The 14,775-nt window shown below is 49.0% G+C and overlaps 1 protein-coding gene across 11 annotated transcripts in view; it reads left to right on the plus strand.

Moving 5' to 3' along the window:
• The window catches only part of SHANK3 (SH3 and multiple ankyrin repeat domains 3), a 443,257-nt gene that overhangs the window by 393,896 nt on the left and 34,586 nt on the right, over positions 1-14,775 (plus strand). For 9 of the 11 annotated variants that reach the window (XR_014516107.1, XR_014516108.1, XM_083460914.1 and 6 more), the window contains 3 exons: positions 77-100; positions 7,065-7,192; positions 10,106-10,199. Coding sequence is in view for 9 of the 11 variants with exons in the window: in XM_083460914.1 (XP_083317040.1) it covers positions 77-100; positions 7,065-7,192; positions 10,106-10,199 (246 nt within the window). In the remaining 2 variants the exon portion in view is untranslated. The remainder of the gene's footprint in view (positions 1-76; positions 101-7,064; positions 7,193-10,105; positions 10,200-14,775) is intronic. The other 2 variants (XM_083460916.1, XM_083460917.1) reach the window with 1 other exon arrangement.

Raw genomic sequence — 14,775 nt, forward strand, 5'->3', positions numbered from 1 at the left:
CCGCGGGTGTGGGAGCAAGGGGGGAGTGCACCCTGCACACCATTGATGTCCTGTACTTTTGTTTCTTGATTCCAAGCCTCAATGCGGAGGAGGAAAGGGGGTGAGTTCAACTGCCCGTCTCCAAGGGCTCGTCCAAACCCCTTTTGATCCAAGCTGCCCTTCCCTCCCTCCCTCCCTCTCTCCCCAGCATGATGGGAAGGTGCACTGGGACCCCAATCCATGCTAACAGCCACAGGACACATGGGAGTGTGGACCTTTCGCTCTCCAAAGCCGTTTCTGGTCTTTGCAATGTTCCGTTTGTGGAAGGAGGGAGGTTCGGGAGAGGAAGGCTTCATGCCAGCCTGGCAAACTACCTCCTAAGTTCACGTTGTTTGTTGGTTGGGAGGACGGCAGCAGCGCAGCCCATGGAATGAGAGTCCATCCATTCAGCTGCTGCAAAGTTTCCCCGGGGATTGTGAGGTTAGCTCCTTGAACAGTGTGTCCGTCTGGATTTCTGGATGTAGCGCTCTTGTTGAGCTCAGGAGCAACCCCGCCAGACACCGCTTCAGGTTCAAAGAACGGCGAGGGCTTAGGGTGTTTTGTTTGCTTGCATGAATGTGGCTGCGTTGTGCAAAGATCTGTGTGCACACCCACATACACATGCAAAACATATACCCAAACGACACACCCCATGTATAGGCTTCCTCCATTCCAGCAGAAAATAAACAGCGATGGCAATTAGTTAAAAACAGTAATCAATGCCATGCCTTCATTAGCATTGCAGAGGGATGGACAAGATGACCCCTAGGGATCCCTTGAGATCTGCAATTCTATGGTAACTCAGGGCCCCCTCAGCAGCAGCCCTTGGCCTTTCAGGTTTTGCATGCTCTCCAAAAGCCAGGAAGGCGAGAGGAACCACTAAATTAATTGGGGACACCGTTTCCTCAGCCTCAGAGCAGTTGCCTCAAGGCACCTGTTCCCCTTTCTTATAGCTTTTTAATGGCTGTTTCTATTGCCAGAGCTCTGTATCCACATGATAAAATGTAAAGTGCAATAAAAGAATTACATAAATAGATCGGCGCTACCTTATCGTGGCCTAAAACCACACCAGGAGGGAGTTCTTCTGTTTGTTCCTTTCCAGATTCCCAAACATAGATGGCTAGAAGTTGCTGATAGCCAAATGCAAATTCCACCAGCAATAAAATCGTCAAGAAAGTGTGAAACAGCAGCTCTTTCAACCACGCCAATTGCGAGCTTCAAGCTGGAGTCCTCAGGCATTCAGAAACTGGGTGGTTTCGCACACTTAATCCTCCTTGAGGATTTCCCATAATGAGCACCTGGTCGCTTCCTGTGAGTACAGGTTGCTGGACTAGGCCTGATCCAGCAGGCTTTTTAGTAGAATCAAAGAATCACAGAACTGTAGCATTGGAAGGAAACCCAGTGGTCATCTAATCCAACCCTCTGCAATGCAGGAATCACATCCAAAACATCCATGGACACATGGCCAGCCAAGCTCCAATGATGGAGAGTCCACCACCTTCCAAGGGAGACCATTTCACTGCCAAACATCTCTTGCCCTCAGAAAGTTATTCCAGACGTTGAGTCACAATCTCTTTTCTTGTCACTTGAATCCACCGCTTCAGGTCCTGGAGCATCACAAAACAAGCTTGCTCCATCTTCCATGTGAGAGCCCTTCAGAAGGACTCACATCACCTCTCACATCACCTCTCAGTCTCCTCTTTTCCAGGCTCAACATCCCCAACTCCCTCAACAGCTTCTCATAAGGCTCAGTTTCCAGGCTCTTCAGCATCTTGGTCCCCATGACCCCGGGTTCAGGGCTTCTCCAGACTTCGCTTTTGTCCTGTTCTTTCTAGGCAAAGGTCCACAATTTATTAAGGCTCTGTGTCCGAGTGGTCTTTGCCCCGAGCTTTCTCCACAAAAAAACCATTCTTTAAAGCTAAATCGGGGCAAACATCCGTTTGGGTTTTCTGTGGATTGACATTTGCTCCAACTGAGCTTTAAAGAGCGGGTTTTCACAGGGAACGCTCCAGAGAAATTAAAAGGGCACTGAGACATGGAGCTTTAAAGAGCAAAAAGCCAAGCCCAGAGCTCAGGTGCGCATCGGCCATAAGCCGTGTTTTGGCATGGCGTTATGCACAAACACGTCCGTTGATGTGCTGAGGGATGTCCACCTTTATCCTGCCATCACACCCTGGTCTAGGCAGAGCATAGCAGGGGGTGCTCCCAAGGAATATCCGTACCCTATGCAAAGCATTGAAAATCAACTCCAATTCCACTTGCAATTAATGGCACAATAACAGGATTTTAGACACCATTAGGCAACAGTCTAGAACCACCCAGAGACAAGCAAGGCCAGCGAATATGCAACATAGGAGATTTTTCTCGTGTGCCCTTGTATTTACGGGATCGTCTCTCCTGGTATGCCCTGCAGAGGACCTTAAGGTCCGGGCCCTAAGGAAGTCAGATTATCCTCCACCAGGGCCAGGGCCTTCTCAGTGATGGCTCCGACCTGGTGGAATGCTCTGTCCAATGAGATCAGGGCCCTGCAGGATTTAACCTCCTTCCGCAGGGCCTGTAAGACGGAGCTATTCCACCTGGCTTTCAACTTGAACTTAGCCTGATCTTTTATTCCCCTTCCTTCCCTCCCCCTCCCCCTTTTATGAAGATTACCCGCTCTGGGATCCCACAGCTAATTCTCCCCTGGTCTCCTCGCTGGCCCAAATAGGACTTATTTAGCCAGCTAGCCCTGGTGATCATCTAATGTTTATTGGATGGATTCCCCCTCTAAATTGATTTTTGATTTTTTTGTTATTCACATTTTACACTCTATTTTATGCTGTTTTTTGTTGCATCAATCAAGTGTTTTAAATTTGTTGTTAGCAGCCCTGAGCCCGGTTTTCTGAACCGGGAAAGGTGGGGTATAAATAAAATATTATTATTATTATTATTATTATTATTATTATTATTATTATTATTATTAAAACAAGCTTGCCTGCTTGCATAGCTGTCCTCAAGCAATGAAGCAATCGGCTGTTCCTTTCTTTATGACTGCCGTGGTTCTAATGGTGAAAGCGACTCCCTGATCGCATAACGGTGGTTGGCAGGTGTGTTTCCATCTTCCTTGGCAGAAGAGGTGCCTCTTAGATTCAGAACCTGGGCATGAAAGTGAGCCCATCAGCAGCAGTGAGACCCGAAGGGGTAGGGGCTTCAGACAAGAGAAAGGAGGCCCAATTTGGAGATGCAAGGCCAGCAGACGAATAAGCCCAAACAAGCAGCAGCGAGATGTTTGCTGGCAGCTCCTGGCAGGAAGTGGTGGGTGTGCCATACGGTCTCATCCAGAGGGATGAAGGGGCCTGAGAGGAGGAGAGAGGAGGAGGGGAGGCTGTGATGAGAAACCATGGGGAAACCAGCCTTTTGCACCGGCCCAACCATTGGCTCAAGGACGCAGGTGGCGCTGTCTCCGCTCCACAGTCGGAGACAGACATGCTTCTGAACACCAGTTGCAAGAAGCCAGAGGCGGGGAGAGTTGCTCTTGTGCTCAAATCCTGACTGCGGGTTTCTAATGATAGACGTGGGGCTCTACGTGGGGCTACCTTTGAAGGTGACCCGGAAACTGCAATTAATCCAGAATGCGGCAGCTAGACTGGTGACTGGGAGTGGCCGCCGGGACCACATAACACCAGTTCTGAGAGATCTGCATTGGCTCCCAGTACGTTTCCGAGCACCATTCAAAGTGTTGGTGCTGACCTTTAAAGCCCTAAATGGCCTCGGTCCAGTATACCTGAAGGAGCGTCTCCACCCCCATCGTTCAGCCCAGACACTGAGGTCCAGCTCAGAGGGCCTTCTGGCGGTTCCCTCATTGCGAGAAGTGAGGCTACCAGACAGAGGGCCTTCTCGGTAGTGGCGCCCGCCCTGTGGAACGCCCTCCCATCAGATGTCAAAGAGATAAATAATTACCTGACATTCAGAAGACATCTTAAGGCAGCCCTGTTCAGGGAAGTTTTTAATATGTAACGCTGTATTGTTTTTAACACTCGATTGGGAGCCGCCCAGAGTGGCTGGGGAAACTCAGCCAGATGGGCGGGGTATAAATAATAAATGATGATGATGATGATGATGATGATGATGATCGGCATCTGGTTGGCCACTGTGAGAACAGGATGCTGGCTCCAGAGGCCCCCTTGGTTCTTATCTTCTTAAGACCTCTGTCCTTCATTTGTGTACAGCATGAGCCCTGAGATGTCAAGAGGAGTCACTTTGGCTTCCACTCTCCTGATTTTCTTTTATTTATTTATTTGTTGAATTTATATACAATAGCCTTTATTGTCATTGTCCCATACAGAACAACGAAATGGAAAAAATGTACACCAGGCATTCAAAAACCAACAAGCCTGTTGTCCCAGTCTGGTTAACCCCCTAGAAACTCTCATATACAATATACTCCCATAGAGGAGGGATGTGGGTGGCACTGTGGGTTAAACCACAGAGCCTAGGGCTTGCCGATCAGAAGGTCGGCGGTTTGAATCCCCGTGACAGGATGAGCTCCCGTTGCTCGGTCCCTGCTCCTGCCAACCTAGCAGTTTGAAAGCATGTCAAAGTGCAAGTAGATCAATAGGTACCGCTCCGGCAGGAAGGTAAACGGTGTTTCCGTGCGCTGCTCTGGTTCGCCAGAAGCAGCTTAGTCCTGCTGGCCACATGACCTGGAAGCTGTACGCCGGCTCCCTCGGCCAGTAAAGTGAGATGAGCGCCGCAACCCCAGAGTCGGCCATGACTGGACCTAATGGTCAGGGGTCCCTTTACCTTTAGCCATTGGCTCGGCTTTCTAAAAGCAAACTTCAGCAAGTCTCCAGCCCAGACAGAATCCTGCGTGGCTGGCAGCAGCAACTTTATCTGGAACAACGCATGACGGTCACTTACTCCGCTTAAGAAGAACGCCACAGGTGCCCCATAGCCTGAGAGTGCCCTACTAGGCGTCAGTGTTGGCTATTTGCAGGTTAGTTACATCAGTTACATAGGTCCACACTTCTCATGTGGTCAAAAGTGCCTCCACCCGAAATGACCATAAACTGTAGTTTTCATCTGTCAGCCGCGGGAACGTCAGAGCTTTCTCGGCTTCTGAAACCCGGTCAACCATTCTGGAACTCTTACAGAACCACACCAACAGGAGAAGGAGTTTTCAAACCTTTCTCAAAGTCCAAAAATGTGCAGTCACCCACTCAGCAGCTGGGCCCATAACAAAGATGTTGGCTATTTGCAGATTAGTTGCGCTGCAGAAGGCGTTCTGGGGAGACCACACATTACAAGGAATGCAAAAGTAACTTTCGCTAGGTTTTAATAACAAAAACAGAAACTCCTTTTGCAACATATCAATAAGCATGACCCAACCCATCCACCAGGGTGCTGAGAGAGCTAGGTGCTGCTCTTTATATACTATACCCAGGGACGCGGGTGGTGATGTGGGTTAAAACAGAGAGCCTAGGGTTTACCAATCAGAAGGTCGGCGGTTTGAATCCCTGTGACAGGGTGAGCTCCCGTTGCTCAGTCCCTGCTCCTGCCAACCTAGCAGTTCAAAAGCACATCAAAGTGCAAGTAAACAAATAGGTACCGCTCCGGCGGGAAGGTAAACGGTGTTTACGTGCGCTGCTCTGGTTCGGCAGAAGCGGCTTAGTCCTGCTGGCCACATGACCCAGAAGCTGTACACCGGCTCCCTCAGCCAATAAAGCGAGATGAGCGCCACAACCCCAGAGTCGGTCACGACTGGACCTAATGGTCAGGGGTCCTTTTACCTTTACCTTTAACAGCTTAATTAACATAACTTAACAGCACCTGCTATACCGCTTCACAGCTGTGAAACTAGCTCACGTTATTTGCTCTGGCCCTTAAAGACATACACATCTTGTGGAACAATAATGAAACCTAAAATTTAAAGAAAACATTCGCTTAGAGAAGCAGCTTAGGGAGACTGTGATTTAGACTGCTGGTTTTCCCTCTATAGAGTTCCGGGCGCCCTGCAGGGGGAAAGCTGCTCGGGAAACTTCGGAGCGGGAGGGCGTCGCGTAGGGCAGAGGTTCAAGCAACCTCCAGGTGTTGGGGAACTGCAACTTCAACCAGCTGTGCTGGCCGGGACTGATGGGGAGTTGTAGTCCCCCCCCCAAAAGAAACAACCTGTGCATTTGGAGGGCACCAGGTTGGCGAACGCCGCTCTAAAACCAGAGGCAGCCAGCTTTTGGGGAGGGCTGCGCTGATGGAGAAGGCGGCTTCTGTCTGAAGGAGAGCAAAAGGAAGTCCTTTTTCATGCAGCGCGTAGTTATTAAACTGTGGAACTCCCTGCCACTGGAGGCAGGTAAAGGTAAAGGGACCCCTGACCATTAGGTCCAGTCGTGACCGACTCTGGGGTTGCGGCGCTCATCTCGCTTTATTGGCCGAGGGAGCTAGCGTTTGTCTGCAGACAGCTTCCGAGTCACATGGCCAGCATGACTAAGCCGCTTCTGGCGAACCAGAGAAGCACAGAAATGCCGCTTACCTTCCTGCCGGAGCGGTACCTATTTATCTACTTGCACTTTGACGTGCTTTCAAACTGCTAGGTTGGCAGGAGCAGGGACCGAGCAACGGGAGCTCCCCCTGTCATTGCGGGGATTCGAACCGCCAACCTTCTGATCGGCAAGTCCTAGGCTCTGTTTGATCTTCTTGCAGTCCATGGGACTCTCAAGAGTCTCCTCCAGCACCAGAATTCAAAAGCATCCATTCTTCGGCGATCAGCCTTCTTTATGGTTCAGCTCTCACTTCCATGGAACAAGTGCATAGGCGATCTCGTAGACCTAATTGTGGCCCTTTGGGTGCTGATCCTTTCAAGGAGCTGTGGGGTTCCTGTGGTGGGGGGGCTCTTTTCTCCTACAAGGCGAAGGGAGCGAGGCCTCGTCTGCCACCCAGAAGGCCGCAGGGCTCCCTTGCTGGCATGCAGGCACACCCTCCCCCTGGCAGCACACGCAGCCCATCTCTGTGTCCAGTTCCTGCTTTCAGAGGCCAAGCCTGGCTCACAGGGATGCCGTGTCTTGACTTTGCAGAGAAGCTGGACGAGATCTTGGCAGCCGCCGAGCCCTCGCTGAGAGCGGACATCGTGGAGGCAGATTCCAGGGCAGCCACTGTGAAGCAGAGACCCACCAGCAGAAGGATCACCCCTGCGGAGATCAGTGTGAGAGATACGGGAGCACAGTGGGCAGGGGGGCAGGGCAGGGGGTGCGGCAAGGAAAGCCACAAACTGGGAAGGATTCCAGGGGTTGCGGGGGGAGAAGCCTTTCCGGGACAGGAAGCCAGAGAAAGCTAAGGATACGTCCCATCTCACTGGAATGCTTTGCCCTGGTTGAACAGTAAGGAATGGGGGGGGTCTATTTATTTCATGAAATTTATACACCAAACACCCACCCCTCAAAGAGGTTTACAAAAAGATACAGTGGTGCCCCGCAAGACGAATGCCTCACAAGACGGAAAACCCGCTAGACGAAAGGGTTTTCCGTTTTGGAGGTGCTTCGCAAAACGAATTTCCTATGGGCTTGCTTCGCAAGACGAAAATGTCTTGAGAGTTCCTGCGGGTTTTTTTTTCCTCCCCCCCCCCTTTTTCCCAAGCCACTAAGCCGCTTATCAGCTGATCCTAAGCCGCTAAGCCGCTTAACAGCTGATCCGCTAAGCCGCTTATCAGCTGATCCGCTAAGCCGCTAAACAGCTGATCCGCTAAGACGCTTATCAGCTGATCCGCTAAGCCGCTAAACCGCTTATCAGCTGATCCGCTAAGCCCACTAAGCCGCTAATAGCGCTAAGCCGCTAATGGGCTTGCTTCGCAAGACGAAAAAACCGCAAGACGAAGAGACTCGCGGAACGGATTCTTTTCCTCTTGCGAGGCACCACTGTAAGTCAAGAAAATCAAGGTGGGGAATTGCAACATATCGAAAATTAAAATACAGTGATACCTCTGGTTGCAAACGGGATCCGTTCCGGAGGCCCTTTCGCAACATGAAAGGAACGCAACCCGCAGCAGCATGTCTGCGCACGAACGGGTTGCAATTCACCGCTTCTGCGCATGTGCGTGATGTCACTATGTGCATCTGCACATGCGCGAGCGGCGAAACCCGGAAGTAACCCTTTCTGGTACTTCTGAGTCACTGCGGGACGTATCCTGAAAGGATGTAACATGAAGCAAATGTAACATGAGATATGACTGTACTAAAACAAGTTAGAATTCACATCGACTTCCTAAGCTTCTGTGCTGTCTAAACAAGAACGTTGGTTTTTTTTTTAGCAGGAACCAAAAAGAGTACAGTGAAGGCTCCTGTTTGATATCAATAGGCAGGGAGTTCCAAAGGTGCTGCCACACTAAACTATCAAGTGCTTTGAAACGTGGAATGGGTGTTACGGGGCACCTGCAGTACAGGGGTACCTTGTTTCTCAAAATTAATCCATTCCGGAAGTCTGTTCCAAAACCAAAGTGTTCCAAAACTTAGGCGCACTTTCCCATAGAAAGTAATGTAAAATGGATTAATCTGTTCCAGATTTTTAAAAACAACCCCAAAAACAGCAATTTAAGGTGAATTTTACTATCTAACGAGACCATGGATCCATAAAATGAAAGCAACAGACAATGTACTGCAGTCACACAATCAATAAATCAGTAGTTGTTTCAGTTCCAAGTTGTCTGAGTACCAAGGCGTTTGAGAACCAAGGTACCACTGTAGTGCCAATTCCGCCAACTGAAGCTTTCAAGGTGGTCTTGACAACGTAGATTCAGATAGGTAGCTGTGTTGGTCCGACACAGTCGAAATAAATAAAAAAATTGTCCAGTAGCACTTTAGATACCAACTAAGTTTGTTCTGAGTACAGTGGTGCCTCGCAAGACGAAAAGAATCCGTTCCGCGAGTCTCTTCGTCTTGCGGTTTTTTCGTCTTGCGAAGGAAGCCCATTAGCGGATTAGCGCTATTAGCGGCTTAGCGGGCTTAGCGGATCAGCTGATAAGTGGCTTAGCGGCTTAGCGGATCAGCTGATAAGCGGCTTAGCGGCTTAGCGGATCAGCTGTTAAGCTGCTTAGCGGATCAGCTGATAAGCGGTTTAGCGGCTTAGGATCAGCTGATTAGCGGCTTGGGGAAAAGGGGGGGAGGAAAAAACCCCCGCAGGAACTCGCAAGACATTGTCGTCTTGTGAAGCAAGCCCATAGGAAATTCGTTTTGCGAAGCACCTCCAAAACGGAAAACTCTTTCGTCTAGCGGGTTTTCCGTCTTGCGAGGCATTCGTCTTGCAGGGCACCACTGTATAAGCTTTCGTCTGCAAGCTTTCTATCCCATGCTTTTTCCTGTAGGACTAACTGCAGTGTTGACAGTCATTAACAGCTTTACCATACCCATTGAGTCAATCCCCCATCTTCCACTACCCTACTGAGAAAAACCCCACCCCACCCTCCCCCTATATATAAGGGTCTGGTGACTTCTGTTCCAGTGTATCTGAAGAAGTGTGCATGCACACGAAAAGCTTATACCCAGAACATCCTTAGTTGGTCTCTAAGGTTCTACTGGACAATTTTTTTTTATTTCGACAGCGTAGGCGATGCATCCATTTTTTAAATAGTAAAAGCACTTGTCAAGGTGGAGAGCAGCCTCCCTTCAAAGCCTCGCTGTTCTTTCTCCAGAGCTGGCGGAAACCAAAGTCCCAGGGATTGTGGAATTGTAGAATTGGGAACCAGCCGCCGGCAATGCCAGAATCCCAGCTCACGAATGCCTGAGCATAGCTGTCAACTTTCAGATTTGAAAATAAGGGATCAGCAGCCTCAAAAATAAGGGATCAGGAGCCTCACCTGTCCCGGGGACAGTCTATGGGATATCTAACAATCTGGGATAGCAGCGGGAAGCAGCGGGAAACGGCACTGGAATAAGGGAATTTCCCGCAAAAAAAGGGAAGGTTGACAGCTATTTCCCTGAGACCTGGCCATCGAACTGCCAGGCATTCTTGAGCTGGGATTCCTGCATCTCATGGGGGGTGGTGACCTCTTAGGGTTCCTTCCACCTCCACAAAACTATGATGGCCAGGCAGAAGAGTGACCCTTGTCCCCCTCTCTTTTTTCCAGTCTCTGTTTGAGCGGCAAGGGATGGCGGCCCACACTGGTCCAGAGAAACCCCACATTTCCCTGCGCAAAGGAATTCCGCGGACAAAATCTGTAGGTAGGTGTGATGTTTCTGCATGACCCCAGACCACGACCCCAGGCTTCTCCCTTGGGTGCCAGGACCGTTGAGCCACAGCTTCCAGGGGCACAGAGACTCCTGTCTGGCATTCACAAAACAAATGAAATATCGTGGAAATCCCTGAAACGAGAAGTAACCGACTAGAAATATTATCTTATAGAATTAAACTAAATAACAAAAATCAAAAAGTTTAAGGGAAAAATTAGAAAAACCTAGAATTGAGCCAAGCCTTAAGGGGATGCCGGCTACAAGGCTCGTTTCACTGAACTATTCAATTTCCTCAGAAGGAAATAGAGAAATCATAAACCTTAAATGACCAAATTCAAAGAAAGGGGGTAAAACTCCAAAAAATTCTGAAGTATTATAATCCTAGGTGAAGCAAAGCGCAGTAATAAAGGAATGAGGACTCAAAGGTACAGTTTCTAAAACTGAGTTTACAAAAAAGGTTTGAAAACCTAAATGTCAAGTTTTGGACACAGCCCAGCTTGAAGAAAGCCAAGCACAGTAATAAAGAGTTGAGGACTCGGCTGTGAAAACTCTAGTATTGCCTTTACAAAAAGGTTTAAAAGACCTAAATAGCACAAATCCAAAGAAAGGAATACCAGATAAGCTGTTTTAGATTTTAAACAAACTCAGGAACCATGCTCCCATGGTCTAGATGTTACTGCTGATGTTAAAGATTACTAGTCGATTACTTCTCATTTCAGGGATTTTCACAGTATTTCATTTGTTTTGTGTAATTTCTCGGTTCCGCAACTGTCTTTTTTCTACTGACTCCTCTCTGGCACTCGGCTGCCCTGCCTCTCAGCTTCTCTTTTAAAAACCAGCATCTTTTTTCCGCCTGGGTCTGAGGAAAGATAGGAATATCAGCTATTAGGGAGGCCTTCTCTATCTCCCCTGCTTTGCCTCCTTGTCTTTAAAGAACTGCTGGCCCTTTTAAAATTCCAGAAAAGAAACCGTGGTTCATGCACCCACCATAGCGCTGCCTCTGCGCACTCTTATCTCAGAGGACGAGCTGCCCCTTGGGATGTGTATCTCGTGTGTGTCATCTGTGCTCCCCGAATGCGCAGCCCTCAGATTCCAACAAGAGCGGTGTAGACAGACAAATACTTTGGCATCCTGGTGGTTTTTTAACGGAGTTGTCCACTCAAAAATCTCCGTGTGCAGAAGGGATGTGTGGCTCAGTGGTGGAGCGCATGGTTTGCATGCAAAATGCCACAGGTTTGATCTTCGGCAGGTGGGGCAGGGACAGGCCCCTGTCTAAAACCCCGGAGAGCTGCTGCCAACCCGTGCGGACAGAGCTGGGCTAGATGGGCCAATGGGTTGACTCGGTACAGGGCAGCTTCTCTAGGGTGCTTTTGTGTTTGGGTCCCAGAGGGCAGCTTGCAGCCCCTTTGTTCCCCTCTGGTCTTTGGGGCTCAGTGCAGTGCAGCCAACGTCCAGCTCTACGATTATGTGGTTCTACGATTTGCTGTCGCGACGGTTCTGTGTTTTGCCATCGTCCAAAATGTCTCCCTTGCCGTTGCTGTGTGTTAGACCTGTGGGGCCGCAATACAATAAGGGGGACAGAGATGCTGTCAGTCAAGGTAGACATAGCTGATCCAATGAACAAAGGCCTGACCTGATCTGAGGCAGCTTGTGTCCCGTCGTCTCCCGTTGCCGCTGCCTCCACACTCATTGGTCCATGTGGGAATTTGGCTCTGCTGGTGCTTTTGCATCTCTCCACCCTCCCTGCTGGGACGCGGGTGGCACTGTGGGTTAAACCACAGAGCCTAGGACTTGCTGATCAGAAGGTCAGCGGTTCGAATCCCCACGACGGTGTGAGCTCCCGTTGCTCGGTCCCTGCTCCTGCCACCCTAGCAGTTCGAAAGCACATACAAGTGCAAGTAGATAAATAGGTACCGCTCCAGCGGGAAGGTAAACGGCGTTTCCGTGCGCTGCTCTGGTTCTCCAGAAGTGGCTTAGTCATGCTGGCCACATGACCTGGAAGCTGTATGCCGGCTCCCTCGGCCAGTAAAGCAAGATGAGCGCTGCAGCCCCAGAGTCGGCCACGACTGGACCTAATGGTCAGGAGTCCCTTTACCTTTACTCTCCCTGCCTTGTGGACATACAATGAAACTGAATGTTGCAGGATTCAAGACAGGCAAAAGAAAGTCCTTTTTTTTAAAAAAAAAAATGCTTTTTATTGGTTTTTCCTTTAATAGTAAAGGTAAATGGACCCCTGTATTTCAACCAATTTGTTTTTATATCGGGTGTTAGCCACCCTGAGCCCAGTCTTGACTGGGGAGGGTGGGGTATAAATAAAATATATTATTATTATTATTATTATTATTATTATTATTATTATTATGCCCAGTGCCTTGCAATGCAGGAATCTCAGCTAAAGCATCCATGGCAGTCCAACCTCTGCTTAAAAACCTCCAAGGAAGGAGAGTCCACCACCTCCCTCTTACTTACTACTAGCTCTTACTTTCAGAAAGTTAACATACCCAGCTCCTTCAACCATTCCTCATCAGGCTTAGTTTCCACACCCTCGATCATCTTGGTTGCCCTCCTCTGCACACCTCCCAGCTTGTCAACATCCTTCACAAATTGTGTTGTGCAGAACTGGACACAGGATTCCAGGCATGCTCTGACCAAGGCAGAATAAAGTGGTACTATGACTTCCCTTGATCTGGGCACCACACTTCTCTTGATGCAGCCTAGAACAACATTCAGCTTTTTCTACTGCTGGTTGCCTCTCGCTGGTCTGGAGCATCCTTGAAGTTAAGGGCCTTGAGAAGCAAATGCCCATCAAATAGTTGGAGAACCCCAAATGGTATTTGGTGGCATTCAGGAGACCCGAGGGATTCTCTGCTCTATCCCCATCCCGCCAGAACTGTGGCTACAGCGCTGCTCCCATTGAGAAAGCGAGGAAGGGCCACCTCATGATGCCAGACATTTCTGGGCTCCTGGAAATGTTCTGGAGGCGCTGATGAATAAATGGCTGTGAGTCACAGCCCAGCATCTCCCAAACTGTTCCTTCTCGGCGTGACGCTGAGGCACACGAATGGGGAAGCAGAGATCCAAGATTGGCTTTCCATAGTGGAACCCTTCCAGGTAGACCCAGAATTAGAATTTTAAAAGGCAATGATTGGCATTAATTTTTTTAAAGGAAGTGGATTCAGAGCAGGCTGCAGCAGGATCTGAGGAGGAGGGCAAAGGAGGAGGGCAGTCATCAGGCTCTGATATTTTTATGCCAGGCTGATGAAGCAAATTACCTGCATCTGAAGAAGGGAGCAGTTGCCACAATAGACGTTGACCTCTGTGGGGCCTGAAGGGGCTCTTTTGCGTTGGCTGTTGCAGACTGTTGTAGCTGCTCTTTTAGAATTAAGTCCTATTTCATATCCTTGAATTGTAGAGTTGGAGGGACCCCCAGGGTCATCTAGTCCAACCCCCTGCAATACAGGGATTTCAGCTAAAGCATCCATGACAGACGTCCATTCAGCCTCTGCTAAAAAACCTCCAAGGAAGGACTGTTCTTTTATCTATCCTCAGTTTTCCAACCTTCAGCTTGGTTCATTTGATGTCCATGACTTCTAGAGTTAGGAGAGATGGAGAAAAACTCTTCCGTATCCTCTTTCTCCGTTCCATGCTTGATTTCAGCAACTTCTATCATGTCACTTCTTACTTGCCTTTGGGATTAGGACATTGGTAGTTTTCTTTTCACTTCCTCGTATTCTTTTTGTTCTCTTCCTTTGGGCAAGTCTTCCGTGCTTTTTTGAAGGAAGCCTTCTTGCCTCTAACAGCATCTTTGACTAAACTCATCAACCATTCCGATGTTCCCCTAGCCCTCACAGTACCTGATCAACGCTCCAACAGAGTCAAACCTTGGTTCCCAAATGCCTCCATTATCTTACGTTTCGGCTCCTGAACGTCCGATGTCTCGGTTGTTGAATGTTTCTGAAGTTGAATGGTCTTTTGGAAGGGATTGCATTTGACAACCAAGGTTTGACTGCATTGTGTTTTTGTAAACAACACCCAAGCTTTTGGGAGTGACTTAACGCTCTTGACTTTGCCTTTCAACTTCCCTTTTTACCAATCTCCTCATTTGGGGGACATTTCCTCTTTTTGAACTGTTGAGAAGAGGATGTTGTCTTAGATGGACCACTGGCCTCATCCAGCAACCCTCCTGCCTCTTTTTGATTTGGTTATCCAAGTGCTGTCCCTGGAAAAGAAACTTGTGAAGGTGTATAAAAGCGTTGGACACGGGCTCTTTCTGCCAAGTGAATCGTACCACAGGGCAAGAGAGTAGAACACATAGCCTCTTCCTCTCTGGCTCTGTGATTTCATGAGATCCCTGCGCATCCTCTGACCCACTTTGACTCAGCTCTGCTGGTATTAAAAAGGGCTAATTGCCTCCGATTAGCACCCTGCTAGTCACTGGCGCGCTTTTAATGATATGTTGGACAACACAGAGAATAGCCCCGTCGTCAGGCATTGTGAGCCACCACGTCTTCCCTCCAGGGATTCCCAAAGAGTTAATTATGGACAATGGCAACAATCCGCCAGTGAT

The sequence above is a fragment of the Podarcis liolepis genome, assembly GCF_965112155.1.
Source record: "Podarcis liolepis genome assembly, chromosome: 10".
Lineage (NCBI taxonomy): Eukaryota > Metazoa > Chordata > Lepidosauria > Squamata > Lacertidae > Podarcis > Podarcis liolepis.